The sequence below is a fragment of the Rhinatrema bivittatum genome, chromosome 6 (genome assembly GCF_901001135.1).
Source record: "Rhinatrema bivittatum chromosome 6, aRhiBiv1.1, whole genome shotgun sequence".
Classification (NCBI taxonomy): domain Eukaryota; kingdom Metazoa; phylum Chordata; class Amphibia; order Gymnophiona; family Rhinatrematidae; genus Rhinatrema; species Rhinatrema bivittatum.
This window is the reverse complement of record NC_042620.1, coordinates 140,121,155-140,139,963: the sequence shown is the minus strand read 5'-3', so window position 1 is coordinate 140,139,963 and position 18,809 is coordinate 140,121,155. Positions and strand designations below refer to the sequence as shown.

At 41.9% G+C, this 18,809-nt stretch overlaps 1 protein-coding gene across 1 annotated transcript in view; it reads right to left on the bottom strand.

Annotated features, from left to right (window-relative positions):
• Positions 1–365: 365 nt before the first annotated feature.
• The window catches only part of COL3A1 (collagen type III alpha 1 chain), a 175,016-nt gene continuing 156,572 nt past the window's right edge, over positions 366–18,809 (bottom strand). Inside the window, exons 42-51 of the mRNA XM_029605981.1 lie at positions 18,477–18,530; positions 18,271–18,378; positions 16,422–16,475; positions 16,220–16,327; positions 12,706–12,759; positions 12,432–12,539; positions 10,443–10,737; positions 6,289–6,476; positions 5,808–6,050; positions 366–1,442 (exon numbers count right to left, since the gene is read on the bottom strand). Of these exons, the coding sequence (XP_029461841.1) occupies positions 1,296–1,442; positions 5,808–6,050; positions 6,289–6,476; positions 10,443–10,737; positions 12,432–12,539; positions 12,706–12,759; positions 16,220–16,327; positions 16,422–16,475; positions 18,271–18,378; positions 18,477–18,530 (1,359 nt within the window). The 3' untranslated portion in view covers positions 366–1,295. The remainder of the gene's footprint in view (positions 1,443–5,807; positions 6,051–6,288; positions 6,477–10,442; positions 10,738–12,431; positions 12,540–12,705; positions 12,760–16,219; positions 16,328–16,421; positions 16,476–18,270; positions 18,379–18,476; positions 18,531–18,809) is intronic.

Sequence of the window (18,809 nt, the reverse complement as noted above, 5' to 3'; positions counted from 1 at the left end):
AGTTATCCAGGTACAGCCTATATTCAGTGCTATCTGGATATGTGAGATGTGGTAGTTTTATTGGGGAAATTACTGTCCTATATTTGCCTGGGTAACTTTGGGTAAATTTAGGTGGCTATATTCAATGGCAGCCACATCCAGCTAAGTATTGTTGAATAACTACGTAAATTCGCTGGGTAAATTTACTCAGGTAACTTTACTGCTCTGCAGCCCACCAAATCTGGATGGGGACCACATTTCTTACAATGTGTTGCAAGACATATTTTTGTGAATTCCAAAAAAGACCCATGATTGAAATAATGATGTGCAAAATGTTAGAATAGAGATGTGAATGGGGCATGTAAAAAAATAAAAAACAACATGAATAAGCTTGTAGGAATTGTAATACAATCCTTTATTATGTGTCACTGCATGGAAAAGATCAACACCATATAAAAGCTTACAAAGAAGGTTAACCTCCCATATTATAGCTGTGTTAATGTGACAAAATCCCACAGTTCTGCATTTTTTATTGACTTAGGTCGAGTTAAGAGGGGGAAATCCATAGAAATGATATGCCAGTTAATCCTGATTTTTTTTTAACACAAGTCAATAACTGTAGGCTGCAATTTCAGAAGTGAACATACATTAGCATTTAGCACCATCACATTTGTCCTTTACACTTCCCTATTTTAGTGGTCTTGGCCAGCAATGACAGGAAAGTCTAGAAGCACCAAGGAAAATGGAATAAATCTAAGAACACAATTACTTTAATTGCTTAAATTAGGGGTTTCAGTTCTTATATTCTCTATTAATAGAGAAACAAAGAACTTGATTGCATTCACTTAATTTTACAGTTTAATTTTCTTTTGTGAACCATCAAACGCATCCCAGTTTCTGTCCATGATGAGGTAGTTGAAATAGGGAAGTCCTTTCTACTTTTATGAACTTCATCTTGGTTAGAAAGATGGGCCTAGTTTGATGTTTAGAATAATCAGTGCTTTATAAATTGGTTACCTTTAAAAAAAATATATAGCACAGTGTTGTTTTAATGAGTGTTGAAGTTTATTGTAGCACCATTGAAACATGTTCAAAGATGGAAATGGTAAAAAAAATAGAGCAAAAGCATTTGTATGGTATCTGTGTAATAGGAAAAATGAGCTCTTTACATCTAATTTTTCTGTTTTCCCAAATTTTGGAAATAAATAACAGGGACGTAGATGACCACCTGCATAGGTTGACAAGATTAAAGGTAGAGGGGCACAGATGGAATGTGGATCATTTGCTGTGGTTTAATAAAGAGCAGTTTCCTTGATTTATAAGAAGCAAATAGGGCCAATGTCCACTCCAAATTCTTGATCAGGACCGCCAATATCCAAGGGTGCAATATCTATGATGGGCAATCTCATTGTCTTGCGCGTTCTGTATTCAAAGACTGTTTTACCCCATTCACCAGTGTGTTTCTGCAAGATACAACAGAAAGGATGTCAAGAAAAGAAAACAGAATAAGATGAGTAAGCAAAAAAGAAAAACCCAAACACTAAATTCTTCCTAAATGTATAGCAATTGCGCTGGGACACCAAACTTTAATGAAAAGTAGTTTGTATATATCAAGGATCATCACAATAGGAACCTACCACCTCAAAACAGTGATGGTTCAAACTTAACATCAAAGATCCTGAGTGAATTTTTAGTTCATGCCCTCTAATATTGTTACTTGATTTTTCAGTTTCATATGTACATTAAATCAATGACACTTGAAAACCACTGGATGTCATTCCCTGACATGAAGCAAAGAGTAAAATAGACAAAAGTCCAACCATTAAAGATAAGAGATCAATGCAAAGAGGAAGGACACAACAATTCAGCAATGTTCATAGAGTTCAAATACAAGACTTTGATTAAATTGTGTACAAGCAAGCAGAGAGTTCAATTGTCAGCATTAAGCCAAAAAGGTTATGTCAATAGATTCACGGAGCCGCAGTCTGATTTCCCCACTAAGCTCATCACAAAAACTTCTTTGACTTGCAATCTGCCTTAGAGGCTTAATAGCAAAAGTTTTTCCCAAACTGACTTTATCTGCCTCAATTTAGAACTGGATTTTCTTATATAAACACTTCTCTTAAAGTATTGTTATGAAATTTCCTTACATCTCTGCCTTGGGGACTCAGCTCTCTCAACCTGCTACTCCCTTAGTTTAGATTATTTTTAAACTACTTGTGGGTTCCCTCATGATGCAGTCTCTTCGAAACACGGCCCGTGTCAGGGAACTGTAAATCTAGTGACATAACCTTTTTGGCTTGATGCTGACAATTGAACTCTCTGCTTGCTTGTACACGATTCAATAAAAATCTTGTATTTGAACTCTATGGACATTGCTGAATTTTTGTGTCCTCCCTCTTTTCATTGATTCCCTGACATGAACCATATTTTGAATACTCTGCCTGCATCAAGATGTGTCAACAGTTCTCAAGTAAAGTTGCCATTGAGTTAATAATGTGCTTATGAAAATCTGAAAATAAAGTAGCAATATTAGATTTTGAGTAAAGAAAGATTGGTGGCCCTGTGCGATTGCTATCCATTTAGGGAGGATTTAGAGTTTGCCTATTGGTAACCATATAGTTCCATATGAAATGGGACAAACTAGGTTAGTCTGGTTTTGCCTCACTGCATACAAGGAGATGTAGTTCTTATTACTGTCAAAATGTATCTCCATGCATGCAGTGGGATTACAACCTGGACTGGCACAGTCTGTCCCTATTTACATGGAGCTACACGGCCATCTTAACTTTATAAAACAATAATGAGGACAATTTGGCAAAGTGATGTGCCACTCCCTGTGTAGATCGGGTGTCTGAAACTTGCCCTCCCTCAATACTGCTAAATGTCCACAACAAGTGGACTTTTAGCCACATTGGGAAGAGCCATTCCAAGGATATGTTTAGGTCAAGGGAGGAAAAGTACATATGCGGATAGCATTTTCAAATCTTTATATGTGCTTTTCCAGTAAAAATGTGCCTGCAGAAAAAATCAGGAGCAAGAGACTCTGTGCTCTTCGTACCCATGGCAAGATTCACTGTGAAAGTTTTGCTTTGAAAATTGGGCTCTTTTTTTCTATTTTTTAATTTGAAGGCGTCAGGGCCGCCTTGAGTGGCAGCTCCAGTTTGAGACGAGGGTCAGCACTTAACAACCCATTCGATTTCCCCATTTTGGCATCACTTTTTTTTTTTTTTCCAGACCAGCGGTCCTCTAAGGCCGTGGGGTCTCGTGAGGTTGGGGATGTCATCGTGTTAAAGGGCCACTAGGTGCGTTCTTTTGCCCTTCCTTTTTAAGCGGCGAGACAAAAGAGCACGCCATAGAGCCCCACTGGGGAGGGGCCCCACTATCACAGTAAACTTCACGGCCTAATGAATCTAGGCCTTAATTTGGAGAAATAGAAACAACAGAGCACGGAAACAGACTACATCAACAGCACATGTAATAAATAATTTTGAGAAGAGTTGCTTCTATTACTTTATAGAAGCAAGACATTTTTAGGTTCTAGTTTAGTCATTTATGTAATTTTAGAATATGAAATGCTAATTGTTTACAGTGGTGCTCAAACCAATCCTCAACCTCCTCTTCCCCACCCCCTCACCAGCCAATTAGGTTTCCAGGATACCTTTAATAAATATGCATGACATGTTGTATATTAGCATGCACTGCCTCCATTGTATGCAAATATATCTTATGCATATTCATTGAAAATATCCTGAAAATCTAATTTTGTGTGTGTGTGTGTATTTGTGTGTGAGATGGGGATAATGAGTGATTTAATAAATTAGAATAGATATGCTATACATACATGATAGGTAAGATAAATAAAAACAGTACCCTAGGAACTGCACGTAACCTGAATTTCAGCTGCTGTGTTAAAATTAGCTTTAAAGACATGTCAGAATGGGGAAAACAATTCATTTTGTCTATTTAAACTAGTCTGTAATATATTTATTTCTCAGATGTATTGCAGAATATATTTAAATATTAATTGTTTTATAGACAGAAAGCCAAGATTTACTCAGAATGTGCTGTTTAGGTGATATGCTTTACTCTGACATAATTAAAATTACTTTCTTTTATTGTGCTCTCTTTCCAACTCTGCCTTTTCTACCTATGCATATCTCTCTATTGATGGTATAGCTAGCAAATTCCTATCAGTCCGGACATTATATGTGTTTTCAGCAGAAGGCATCTATTCTATGAATTTTTAAAGCATTGCTGCATGCTACATGGGTTACACAATAGGGATGTGCTTTCATTTGAAACAACATAGAGAATATCAATGACATTCCCTATATTGTTTCATGTTGTTTAAAAAAAGAAAAAAATGCAATTTCATTTTTTATTTTCTATCATTTTTAATGCACACTATTTGCGAATGGAGCACACTATGGGGTTGATTTTAAAAAGCGTGTGTGTCCATGTGAGTGCAGTTCCGGTCACATGCATATGGATGCACCAATTTTATAACATGCGCATGTCGGAGTGCGCATGTTATAAAATAGTTCCCGTGCTCATATGCGCCGGATTTTAAAATCCGCACACGCATGTGTGGGCGGGTCGGCACTTGCATGCTCAAGAGGAGTGGCGACATGAGTAGGCCCTTCCCAGTTCCCTTACTCCTATCCAGGGCTGGTGCAAGGGGATTGGGTGCCCTAGGCACCTTCAGCCTTGCACCACCCTCCCCCCGTCACAGCCCAGACTCCTCCCCCACCCTCTCAACACCCCCCAAAAGAAAACTCAAATCACCTGGTGGTCCAGCGGGGGGGGGACCGGGAGCCTTCTGCCACCCCAGGTCGTCGGCTGCCACTAATCAAAATGGCGCCAGTGGCCTTCAGCCCCTACCATGTGACAGGGGCTACCGGTGCCATTGGTTGGCCCCTGTCACATGGTAGGGGCTAAAGGCCACCTGCGCCATTTTGGTTAGTGGCAGCTGAGGCCCCGGGAGCAGTATATCGCTCCCAGGCCCTCCGCTGGACCACTAGGTGGGAGTCGGGAGGGTGGCACTTGGGGGGGGGGGGTGGCAGGATGAGGCGGGGGCTGGCAGAATTTTGAAAGGGCACTTTTTGCCCTTTCAAAATTCTGCCGCCTGCCTCGGCGCCCCCTAAGTCTCAGCACCCTAGGCACAGGCCTAGCTCACCTAGTGGTTCTGCCGGCCCTGCTCCTATCTACCCTTCCTCCCTTTTCCTCTCTGCTCTTTGACCTCTAAACTAACCCTAACTTTTTTTTTTGTTTTTTTAACTTACCTGCTCCTTTAGCAGAAATAAGTTATGCGTGTCAGCTGGCTGCTGGTGCACGCTTCCCCAGGACAGGGCCTAATGGCCGCTATCCCAGCTGGCCTCTGTCCCGCCCCTCCCCTCCAGACCATGCCACCTGGCCCACCCCTTTTAGCTGGCCCGGCACTTCTGCACATATTGGGGGTTATGCGCGCCACCATGTACTTTTGAAAATGCATGTGGTGCATGCAGGGCCCAACTAAGCACATAACTCCCGAATTTTACATGCACTGGCCTTTTAAAATTTGCCCATATTTGAACAGAGTATATTAGTTACAAACAGTGTGCATTATTTGTCGAAATAAAACAAAATGAAAAATAAAAGAACTCCTAACAAACCCCCCCCAATGAAACAAAATTTAGGTGATAGTTTCCTCCATACAATACGAAATGAAACAAAATGATATTATTTGGCCTGCACATCCTGTTACACACCAGTTTCAGAAATAGCACAGTTTGTGCAGATAGGGCTTGCTGGATTCATCTTTCTGGTATAATATTTCTTTTTCTTACCGTGCAGCCATCTTCCAGAACTGTATATGTGAATTTGCTGTTGCCCTCAGCCTTAAATTCGCTGTCAGTTGAACTCATAAGTTTAAGAGCTTTCTTTACATTTCCATTCTCATGATCCATGTATGCGATGCTGTTCTTGCAGTAGTAAGTGATGTTTTGGGAGGCCCGGCTGGAAAGGATTCTGAGAAATGCAATCTGCACATCTGAAGCACCTTCTGGAAGCTCCGAATCACCATAACTAAACTGTAAAAGGAGAAAAAGCAAACTCTTCAAGCTACTAGTTCTGTTGATTATACATGTTAGTTAATAGTTATGGTACAATATAATAAATGATGAAACATTGATTTCAGCAAATTTACTGTGCTCTTGAGGAACAGAAGAGTATGGTTTGTCATGAATCTGGAAGATGAAACTGCTATTTTAGAAAATAAAAGAATGAAAACATTTTTACACTGTATCATTGAAATGGGCGAGTTCTTACCTGGAAGCCACCATTCATGGATTCTCCAAACCAGACATGCTTCTTCTCATTTCCACTGCTGGTCCACCAGCTCTTACGTGGAATGCTGCTAGGATTGGCATTTACACAAGTCTCTCCAGTTTCCATGTCACAGAATACTTTAATGGCATCCATTTTGCAGCCTTGATTAGGGTCAATCCAGTAAAATCCTACAGAAATACGACATGCAAAAATGACTAAAGTTTGCTGAAAAGAAACTTCATGAAATTCTATGGGGAGCAAATATTTGCATTTGAATAGCATTACTTGTAATGAACAAAACTGTAAGAATAATTTTTGCAACTAGCTCTAAAAACAGGTTCTGTAGCCTCATATTGAGGGACTGTTTCTTGCCAAGGATTTATCCCATGGACTTTTAGCCATAGAAAAAGTTTGGATAAGTAATATACTGTCTATCTTTTGAGCAAATCAAATCCAATGTGGCACATTCAGGTAACATAATGCTAGAGTAAATGCTAATAACTAGCATTCTGTGTATTTATAGTATATATAAGCCAAGTTATTCCATTGTCACCGCAGAAAGCATCTTGACTTACTATATGGTCAGTAAAGGAGGATGCCATTTAGATGGATAACTCAGAACTTAGGTCTAGATTTTCTAAGACAACGCGGCGTCATGAATCGCGCGGTATGGGGGGCGGGGGACGAAGCGGGGGGTGGGCCTGCAAAAGCTGGCAGCGATCGCACCTCTGCGCTGCGATCGCTGCTGGCTTTCGCACCCAATAGCTCCATCATAAAAGGTGGTGCTATTGGGCGTGAAATTGGAAGCGAAAAGGCTCCATCCACGCTGTCTTCGCGGCGTCCGCCCCGGTGCCGTCCCCGACTCCTCCTGTTCCGGTCTTGACGCCGCCCCTTTTTAGTGATCGCACGCGAAAAGTCCCTTTTCGCTTGCGATCGCTTTGAAAAATGACCCCCTTAGTTGGATAACTGTGTAAAATATCCAGTTAAGTAGTGATATGAAATCTAATGAAAAAGCAGTAATGGGATCTGTGACCTGATTTCCTCCTCTCCCCCACCCCCAATTACATAGAAGCCATATCGGGCCATGCATCCCTCACCCCACATCTCCAACTAAATATAAAAAAAATGTCCCGGGCTCTGCTGTTGGGCCCCCCCTCTTCCCCATTTCTATAAATATTCAAATGCAGAGCTGCTGACAGACTCTTCCACCTCTCCAGTCCAAATATGAGCTGCGGCTCCCCGAAGCCTCCCCTCCATCCCCCTGAACCCTAAAAATCCCTGCTGGGTATAGAGTCTAACCGTACCCACTCCCAGCAAGCTCCAGTGCAGCTTCTGTCATAAGCTGCGATGGAAATGTAAGATCTGTATTATGTGTATTTTACTCTTCCATCCCAGCTTATGACAGAATCTGTGCTGGAACTCTCCAGGAGTGGATACGTTCAGACCCTCCTCCCAGCAGGGATTTTTAAGTTTCGAGGGAATGGAGGGAAGGTCAGGGTAGGGGGGGTGGCAGAGTGGGTACCATACACATTTTTGAAATGGGGAAGGTGCATGGGCCATCGGCAGAACTCATTTTAATATTTATAGAAATGTGGAAGGTGGGGGTGATGGGGAGCCAGCAGCAGACCCTGGGACATATTTTATATTTAGCAGAGGATGTGGGGTGTGGGATGCGTGGCCCACTAATGCTTCAGGGAGGGGGGGGGGGGGGTCGAGAGAAGGAAATCAGACCGCAGGCTCCTTTACATTTTTTTTTTAATTTTCATTGCTACTTAACCAGGTATCTTTTGCAATTATTTGGTTAAGATATACTATTTCATAGGAAGTTATCTCGCTACACAGGCCCAGATAACTAAGGGCCTTATTTTCTAAAGCTATCTCAGGCTTGCGCTAATAGCTAGCGAAGGTAGCGCACGCCTGAGCTACCTACATCGGGGCGGAGTCGGCCCCGGAAGAGGAGGAGTCGGGGCGTCACTGGGGCCAATGCTGCGACAATGGCGCGGACAGCGAAAAGGTAAGGGCCTTTTTGCTGCCTATTTCGTGCCAATAACTCCACCTTCTTAGGTGGAGTTATTGGGCGCGATACCGTCAGCAATCGCACCGCAGAGGTGCGATCGCTGTTGGCTAGCGCGGGACTGCCCCTCCCCCCCCCCCCCGTTTCGGCCCCCTGCCCCTCATTACCACATTTTTCTAAAGTATCGCAGGCCTGTGATACTTTAGAAAATACTTTAGAGTAATCAGTAATCTCCCTGATTACTCCCTGATTATAGCTGGATAACTTTAAGCTAATATATTCAGTGGGACGTTTATGCTCCTGAATATACAGGACAAGTTATCCGGCTAACTTTAGTTGGATAACTTGTCTACTAACTGACATACTGAATATTGGCCTCAATGTGCCTTGTGCCAGTAGTGCCATCATGGAAAAGTACAATTAATTGAGTGTACTAGAGCACCAATTATCCAAACAAATTGGGTCTGGGGGTCTGCTTGAATAAGCAAATGTCATGAAAAACTATATGTACCATACAGTAAAGTACAGGATAATATATGATTTTATTTTTGCAGACCACTAAACATGTATTATTGAAATATTATGATATATTTATTTTATTTAAATCTCCCTAGAGGAAGTCAAGACATTCATAATTCAATATAAAGGTTTTATAGTACAGTATCAATAAAAATGTATGGTATAGTCTTCTTATCCATGAACTTATATAATATTGTTATAGTTCCATATGTAGTATATAATGCTTCTTACATTCAGAACTATAAAATTTTGAACAACATATTGTAAATACTGTACAGTGTGCATGGAAATTTCAAAATAAAATCTCCCTGATTACTTTCACTCCCCCAAACTAACAACATTCCTTTATTGTGCTGCTAAAAGTACATGCTTTGTCAAACAGCATGCATATGTTTGCTCACTGGTGGATGATGGGGGCAATAAACTGTGTCGATTATTGCTCCCCCAATATTGTATTTTCAGCATGCTTTATCGTCTTCCTTACCTTGCTTCCACTACCTCTTTCAAATTTTGATACAAATTTCAGAAGCATTTCTCTGTGCTCTTTTTTATCTTTGACTGTTGACTGTTCAACATTACAAACTTCAACAAGAGACATTACTGTTTCTCCTTTCTGAAGATTTCCAATAATTTCAAAGGCTTGTTCAACATTATAAACATATCATCTCTTTTTTGATGGTTAAGCCATGGCAAGTGTGATGTAACACACTCAAAGGGGGTCATTTACCAGACAGATCGCACGCGATAAGGGACATTTCGCACGTGAAAAGTCCCTTATCGCGTGCGATACCAAGAAGGGGGCGGAGTCGGCCCTGGAAGAGGAGGAGTCGGGGCGTCACCGGGGCCGACTCCGCGAAGACGCTGCTGATGACGAAAAGGAAAGGGCCTTTTCGCATCCTATTTCGCGCCCAATAGCTACACCTTCTATGGTGGCGCTATTGGGTGCGAAACCGGCAGCGATCGCACCGCGACGGTACGATCACTGCCGGCTAGCGCAGGACTGCCCCCCGTTTTGTCCCCCTGCCCCTCATTACCTAAAGTATCGCAGGCCTGCGATACTTTAGAAAATGAGGCCCAAAATTAGCAACAGAGTATTACAATACTCAAGCACAAACTGTAAAGGCCTGATTTTCAAAAGCATTTACATTCATAAAATTATTTACATGTATAAATTAACTTTACTGTGTAAGTGGGATTTTCAAAATTGCTACAATATATGGTACTGAATCATGAGTGGGTTTTACCCATGCACTTAAAGCAAGTAAAAGGGGGTTTACAATTTGCTCCAATAGTATTTTATAGTTACATGTGTAACTCCTTTGAATATTCACTTGTAAGAGTTCTTACTTTTGGCCAATATACCATACAGTCTGAAAATAGTAGTAGGGAAGTATGATGTAATGGATGTTGGCCAGAACAGCTATGTATATATGTTGTTTAACAAGTTTAAGTTATTGACGTTCAGATAATCAATGCTCTCTGTATGTCTTACTATTTTCAATTAGGGAATCATTTGATGAAAAAATCACAGAAGCAAGTTATACACTACAACACTAGAACTTCAAATATCATAATATTACAACATCTAGATGCAATATAATATAAAAAGTTTATACTATACCACTCTTTAATTCTGGATGGCAGAATTTCAAGTCACGGCAGTTACGGGCTGGATTCTTTCGTGTCCCATCAGGGCTAATGATGTTTTCTAATTGATTATTAATGGATTTTAATGATGACATTATCTCAGCAGTATTGATTCTTTCTTCAGATGGTTGGTCTCCAAAATATTGTTGTTGTCCAAATGGACCTTTCTCTTGTTGCCCAAATGGTCCTAAATTGGCACCACCACCACCATCACAGCAAGGACCAGGAGGCCCAGGAGGCCCGGGATGCCCTGGAGGACCAGATGCTCCCTAGAAAATAAGGAACAGAAAACATGTAATACTGCATTGCTATTATAAAAACCAAACATAAACAATAGATATTAAGTTTAGAGATTTATAACTGAACATAGCTAGGCACTCACAGTATTTTATTTTCAAGTTTTCCTGAAGAATGCTATCTCAATTTTGATGAATTATTATTTCATCTTTAAAGAATAGAAAGTTGGTAACCACCACATAACATGTGCTTTTCTGTGGGGATCAAATATGAATATTATGGCATAATAATATCTTTCAGATAAATTTAAAAGAAATGCTAACTAACTGTTGATGTACCCTTGCAATGTCCATTTAATTAACAACTTGGTTCCAGTTGTTATGCCCGTCGGTCGCAGATGGCTGCGACTACTCTTGCTCACCTCATGCCTCACGGCACCAACTGCATTGTGTAGACTTGCGGCCTTTGGCAGCTACTACCGGCCTGCCTGCCCCTATTCCCGGGCCTCCCTGGATGGCTTGGATGCTACTGACCGCCACCTTGCCCTCGGAGCTCCTTAGGTGCACGCGCGCTCTCGGGCCAGTCTTAAGCACGTCACAGCGGTCCCCCTTGGATGACGTCATTCATCCCCCTGTCTGCCTATGACTTGGCAACAAGTTCCCTCATTGCTGAATCTGCTTCGCTTGCTACGGACTTCCAGTTCCAGCTCCTGCTTCCTTGGCGTGAGACGCCTCAGGTACACGCTCCTCGGGGGCCCTTTCTTGTCTCTGGCTATCTGCTCCTCGGAGGGCCCTGTGCCCACGATCGCTACTTGCCCCTTTCCCCGGGGCTTCCTTGGAACCATCGCCACTCTCAAGTGAGTACTCCACTTCGCGGACCACTACTGCTCTTCTCTACTAAGGAAACCTCACCAGTGTATCCTGCTCTGCGGACTATTACTGTATCATCTATTGAGGAACCTCATCGGTGTACCCCGCTCTGCTGACCATTGCCATATCATCTACTGAGGAGCCTCATCGGCGTACCCCACTTCACAAACCTCGTGGCACCTCTAGGTCTGTGTGACCTTTCTGCTACACTCCCCACTCCACGGGTAGTGCTGTACTACTTCTCTACAGAGAATAAAGGACTCCCGAGCTGTATCTGACGTCAGCCTCCTACGCTGACGCACTGTGGTTCCAACCCCTGGAGCTATCCTCTCCAGCTCTCTCTGTCCTCTCTGCTTGCTCTCTCTCTATCTCCAGCACCTGTTGTGCTATGCCTGAGACCTCGCTTCCCAACGGTGAGGCTCGCGGGGCTCCTCCCTGTGGGCAGTACCATCTCTCACCTCAGCCCAGGGGCCCACATACGCATAAATCCTAACACCAGTCTTGTTTCTATAGCAGTAGTTCTTAACTCAGTCTTTGAGACACATATATCCAGTCTATTTTTCAGGATATCCACAATCACTATGTTTGAGATAAATATGTATGCACAGCTTCCTTAATATGCAAAATGTATCTCATGCATATTTATTAGGGATATCCTGAAAACTCGATTGGCTGGGTGTGTTCCAAGAGCTAGGTTCATAACCACTGCTCCATAGATAGAAACTGTATACTAACATTCCTCTGCTTAGCCATTAATGATCTCTAGTAGTCTAACATAAATGATTAAGAATTGCATTAATTTAAATCTAAGCACAGCAGCTGAGAATGATATTAAGATGATTCTATTGTTTACTTACCTCAGGACCTGTTTCACCTCTACTACCACGAGGACCTGGTGGACCAATAGGACCTGGATAACCATTCTGACCATCTTTTCCCTGAGGACCTGATGGTCCAGGAGGACCCTACAGTAACCACAAAAAAAGATGTAATCTCTTTACAAAGTGAATTGTTTTGATACATAATTTCAAGATATATTTTAATTAAATTCTCCTATATTTAAAAATTGGCAGATCATACTCTTCTACAAAGAGTTCAGATTTCTATTTTAATATCTACAGTGTTACTTACTCTGCCACCAGCAGGCCCTGGATTTCCAATAGCTCCTTGTTGACCAGGTGCACCCTGTGAAGAAAGATTTGTTGTATAATTATGGCAAGCATCTGAATTCAAACATTTCGTAACTCAGCATATCAGAGAAACCCCATGTCATGAAAGGCCAGAAATCGCGGGAAGGATTAAATGGTCAGTTTTCCAAATGGAGAAAGGTCATTAGTAGATTACCATAGGGATCACTACTGGCACCTGTGCTGTTTAACATATTGATAAATGATTTGGAAAAGGGAACGTTACGTGAGGTAATCATATCTGCAGATGACATAACGTTATACTAATTTGTTAAAACAATAGCAGATTGCAGAAGGACCTTGTGAGACTAGGAGACTGTGTAACTGAATGACAGATGAAATTTAATGTAGAAAGGTGCAACATGAATTCCAACTAATGGCACATGATGCTGGACTCTGTTTTAGGAATCACTACCCAGGATAAGGACCTTGTTGTCCTTGAGGACAAAATGTTAAAATCTTCAGCTCCGTGTGCAGCAGCAGCCATAAATTCAAATAGATTGTTAGGAATGATCCAAAAAGGAATGGAGAATAAAAGAGAAAATATCATATTGCCACTGTATCAAGTCATGGTGTGACCTTGAGTATTGTGTGCAGTTCTGGTCATCCCATCTTAAGAAAGACATAGCAGAACTAGAAAAAGTGCAGATGAGGGCAACAAAAATGATAAAGGGAATGAAATCATCCCCAATGTGGAGAGACTCTATCAGCAAAGGCTCTTCAATTTGGAAAGAGATGGCTGAGAGGGGACATGATAGAAGTTTATAAAATTATAAGTGGGGTGCAATGGGTGAATAAAGGATGGTTATTTACTCTTTTAAATAATGCTAAATCAAGGGGACACTCCATAAATCTAACAACCAGCAGATTCAAAACAAATTATAGAAAGTACTTTTTCACTCAGTGTACTATCAAGCAGTGGAGTCTGTTACCAGAGAATATGATCAAGGTGACTAGCACAGAGGGTTCCTAGAGGAAAAGTCCATAACACATTATTGGCTAGGTAGACTAAGAAAGCTTTTGCTGTCCCTGGGAGTGACAGGAATTAGATCTACTTTACGGGAACTGCCAGATACTTGTGACCTGGACTGGCCACGGTCAGAGAAAGGATGCTGAGCTCAATAGCCCTTGGTTTGATCCAGCATGATAATTCTTATTTTCTTATTATACTACAGGACAACCATTCTAGAAACAAAAAGAACTTTTGGCCAGGAATCACGTGACGCCGACGTCACGTGATTCCCGGCAAGTTCGCGCCGGACGGCTCGTTCGGCCCAAAAAGAACTTTTGGCCAGCTTGGGGGGGCCTCCTGACCCCCTCAAGCTGGCCAAAAGTTCTTTTTGGGCCGAACGAGCCGTCCGGCGCGAACGAGCCGGGAATCACGTGACGCCGGCGTCACTCGACGTGCCGCCGATGTCACATGCTTCTCGCCAAGGATTGCAGAAATGGCGTCCTCACTCCGCTCCATCACCAGGGAGTTGTGGTAAGTCGGGGGGGGGGGGGGGATTAAGGAGGGTGAGGGGGTTTATATTTTTATTTTGGCTCAACAATCGCGATTTCCCACATATCGAACATATCTATGTTCGATATGTGGGAAATCCGATCGTTTATGTCAAATCAATTTTTTAAGTAAAAAAAAAAAATGAGTTGCGTTTCACTAATGCGGTCAATCCGAATGCACACCCCTATATATATATTGTACTTTGAACCTGCCTGGAAGCAGGTGCAGAGTGTGCATGTGAATGTGCACATGGAGCTTTCAAAATGAAATCACTGTATGCATGCTTTCACTCCCCTGACCTGTCCATGCCCCTTTTTTCAGGTGGGTAAATGTATGTATGCTGTTCAGAGCACATGTACTTTTATCTACACTGAGGAGAGAACAATATTCAGATCATGTACATGTCCTGGCAACCTTCCTCTACCTTTTTTCTTTGTCTAATCCTGCCTCGGGGGGATTCTAGCTGAGATACACAGGACCAGGGAAGATGGTGGGAAGGATGAAGACTGGACCAAGAAGACTCACAAGAGCCATTGCATCCCTCATTGCTGCTTCTCTTATGTGCAGTATCATTCTTCCTTCCAGAATCTTTTTATATTTAGTTGCAAATTTATTATATCCAGCAATAGCTTATGAAATACAAGTGCAATGCATGATAGATATGCATTTTTACTGGTTTGCATGTTATAGTGGGCAGGGTACCTGAGCTAAGAGTGAGAGGTTGGTGTCACTCCTGGCATGAGGATCCCTGGTCCTGGAAGAGGCAGGCACTTTCTTGTTGGGGGATACTCTGGGTCACACCGAGCACTCCAGTCAAGGTGGTATCATATGAACCATTTAGTATGTGACCAGGCATGGCACCTGGGTTGCTTCAGGTTCGTGGCATGAGCTAGGTTCAGCCTTACCAGATAGAACCATCCTAATTTGATCATGATGGCCCCCTCCATCCCTCCAGATTCTCAGAGATGCTGCCATGAATCTGATCTACATTTACCATTGCAGGGGGAGGATGGGATGAAGCAAACACGAACACACGCTCTTTTCAGGAGGCTTCCCTATCACAACCCAGCCACACTCTAATATTATAAGAATTATGACAAAAGAGCTGGGCCTCTTGAATCCAGATCAGGAGAAGGAAATAAATTACGTCCCATCATTCCAGAAGAAAGTGTAGCTAGCAGCTACAAATACCTACGTTAGTAGGTATTTGTAGGGAGTGGGGGAGATACTACCACTTTAAGGGGACTGATACTTGCAGCTGCCTTCAGGGCTGCCTAGCCAGCAACCCGTTGCATTTTTTTTGTTTATTTACAGAGCCGGAGTGGGCACAGTCCAGGGCTCAGCTGAGTTCAAGGTTCAGGTTTAATCTACTGGCCTGATCAGCTGTTCAGGGTCAGCAGTATTGGAGAGCTAAAGAGTGCTGGCCCTCTGTCCCCATTACCCAGAAGCAGCAGCAGTGTGCAGCGCGGTGGAGCATGGAATGAAGCAGCTAACAGGATATTTTGGCCTAGAGGTTTAGAGCAGTAGAGAATGTCCCATTTGTGGCTGTGGGTGACCAGGTAGGAGCCAGTACCTGTGCAGCCATAGATGGTAGCTGCAGCACAGGTCTGCTTCCTCTTGCAATGACTGCTGAGTTGCAGACTAGTGAAAATGCTGCTGAGGATCCCTGATGGTCCAGGAACCAGTGGTCAAGAAACACTGTTCTATATATATTTACATTTACATGTATTAAATTTATAAACTGCCTAACACTAGAAGGTCTTGGCGGAGAACAAAACGACATACACAAGTTAAATCAAGATAAACAGAAGGAGTCTGATTTTATAGGTATAGTACATTCAAACTTTTGTTAAATGCTAGAGAAAAATAGGTCTGAGATGGAGTAGGCAATGTTATTTAGGTTTCTTTGACATTACTAAGTATCATAGTATTGTTCAGTTAAGTTTTGAATACTTACAGAATTGCCTGGTGAACCAGGGGTACCAGGAAACCCACGATGGCCTTTCATGCCATTTGTGCCACGTTCACCAGCTTCACCTTTATCACCACGAGCCCCCTGAGTACCCTATAAACATGAAAAGATAGCCATGTAAGGTACACGTGAAGAACACAAAGTTGTGTATGAGTTGATAGTGGAGGTCTATCAAATAATAACTTACGGGAGCACCACGGGCACCAGCGGGACCAGAGGGACCAGCGGGACCAGCAGGACCCTGCAGAAAATGTTTAAATAAATTATGCATTCTCAAGGCAAGTCTTTTAATTATGAGTGTTTTCAAAATATCAGAGCAAAACTTATCAAATATAAGAATTCATTAAAGTCTTTTTTTTTTTTCAATTCATTGAAAGATTTCCTTTCCTTTCAATTTATGTGATTACAGAATAGAACTGGACCCAGGCCCGATGTCTCAGCCCAGACTGGAGACTGGGTCCTGATGCTGGGGCCTCTCCCAAATTCCCATCCCTACTATTTTATAAACCTCAAGAGTCTGTGCGTACATACGGTACCGTATCATGCGTAAATGTTAACAGAGGAGAAAAGGGGCGATTTAAGGATGCTCTGGGGTGGGGTTCAGAAGTCCGTGTGCAAATTGATATATTCTAAGTGGTATTTCTGTGTACATGATTGAATTTCTCCAAACACTTTTATGCCTGCTAATTGACTTGTGCAAATGAAGCCGGACTTGTCACTTGTCTGCAGTTTTTGGGTGGGAGGTCTGGGTGTACTGGAGAGGACTCAGGGTGAAATGTTGGAGGTTCTAGGTGAATTTATGAAGGTCTGGGTGAACTGGTAGAGGTATCAGCGAACTAGTGGTTCCAAGTATGCACACAAGTAAGAATTTTTAGAAGCAGAGTAAGCAGCACCTAGAGCCAAACTTTCAAACCTATTCCCAATATGGCATTTGTATATGTAAGTGAATGTGTAGTGATTTATCTTAGTAATTTATAAACTGCATGGCGGGAGCTATACAGTTTCTAAGGTGCACATAGTTCTGCAAAAGTACATGCATATGTTTCAGTATGCCTGAATATTTCCAAAGCAAAAAAATGATTACTTTCTCTAACTATTTTATAAACAGGTGTTTACTGTATTTTAGGAGCAAAAAAAATAAAAAAAATAAAACATGTATGCAGAATAACCATGATTTATACAGAGGTAGGTATTTTATAAAGTATGTACATATACTATTTTGAAAATACGTGCATGCATACTTGAAATCACCAGTTCGCCAATAACTCTGCTAGTTCAACCCATCCATCTCCAGTTTACTTAGACCTAGCACCTTACCCTGACGCCCACCAGTTCACCAAGACCTCTCAAAAATTTCAGGCAAGTCCAATTTCACTTGGGCGAGTCAATTAACAGGTCTAAAAGTATAAGAATATGTTCAGAAATGTATATATCTTACAAAAATGCAATTACCATGAGTACTTTTGACCCATGCCCTGGAATGTTTCTAGCCTGTCCCTTTTTCCATTGGTAAATTATACACACAAAATGGAAAATATGTGTGACCTCTTGACATTTATAAAATAGCATATCTGCTGTACTTGCTACTTACATGCGTATATGCAATTTTAACATGCAAAACCCTTTGAAAATGTACTTCAGACTTTATAAAATACCTGTCTTTGCTTTTAATTCTTGGTTATTATGCACAAATTGTTATAGCTACTACACATGTAAAATACACGTTCATATCTTTATAAATGCACGTTCCTGCATTCCAAATATAAGTGCGTACTGAAATGTACGTGCTTACTGTCGGGGCATAAATATGCAATATTCTAGAAATTGTGTGGCTCCCACTGCACAGTTTATAAAATACTAGCATAAATATTTGTGCCCCCATTTACTTGCAGAAATGGTTTACTAAAGTCATCATAGCTATTTTAATAATTATATTCAACTCCTATTCTTTAGGATTTGGGAAAATATGATAGAAACAATAGCATCCCATTTTGAACAGTGTAAGTTAAAAATGAACAAACGTATTTAAAACTTACGTTTTCCCCTCTGTCGCCTGCCTTTCCAGCTGAGCCAACAGGACCTGGAGCTCCAGGGTGGCCTGGAGCTCCTGGAGCCCCAGGAGAGCCATTCTCACCACGATCACCCTATGGAAAAATACCAAGTAGAAGATTAAGATTTCACATGTCCAGTCAGCGAAGAAGCTTAGCAAATGGAATACTGGTAGGGCATTCCGTTTTCTTACCTTAGGACCAGAAGATCCATCACGACCAGGTGAACCATCAGATCCAGGGTTTCCCTAATAAGAAGCAAAAACAGAGTTAATAAAATATCCCTTGATATTGATGTATGTATCTCTATCTACCTATGGGGGCCATTTTCAATAGCTTTTGCACGCGATAACTAGATCGGGGAGGAGTAGCCACCGGAAGGGGAGGCGTCGGGGCGGCAGCGGGGTGGACACCGTGAAGACATCACGGACGGCAAAAAGGTAAGAACCCTTTTCACTTCCAATTTCGCGCCCAATAGTGCCACCTTTTATGATGGTGCTATTGGGTGCAAAAGCCGGCAGCTATAG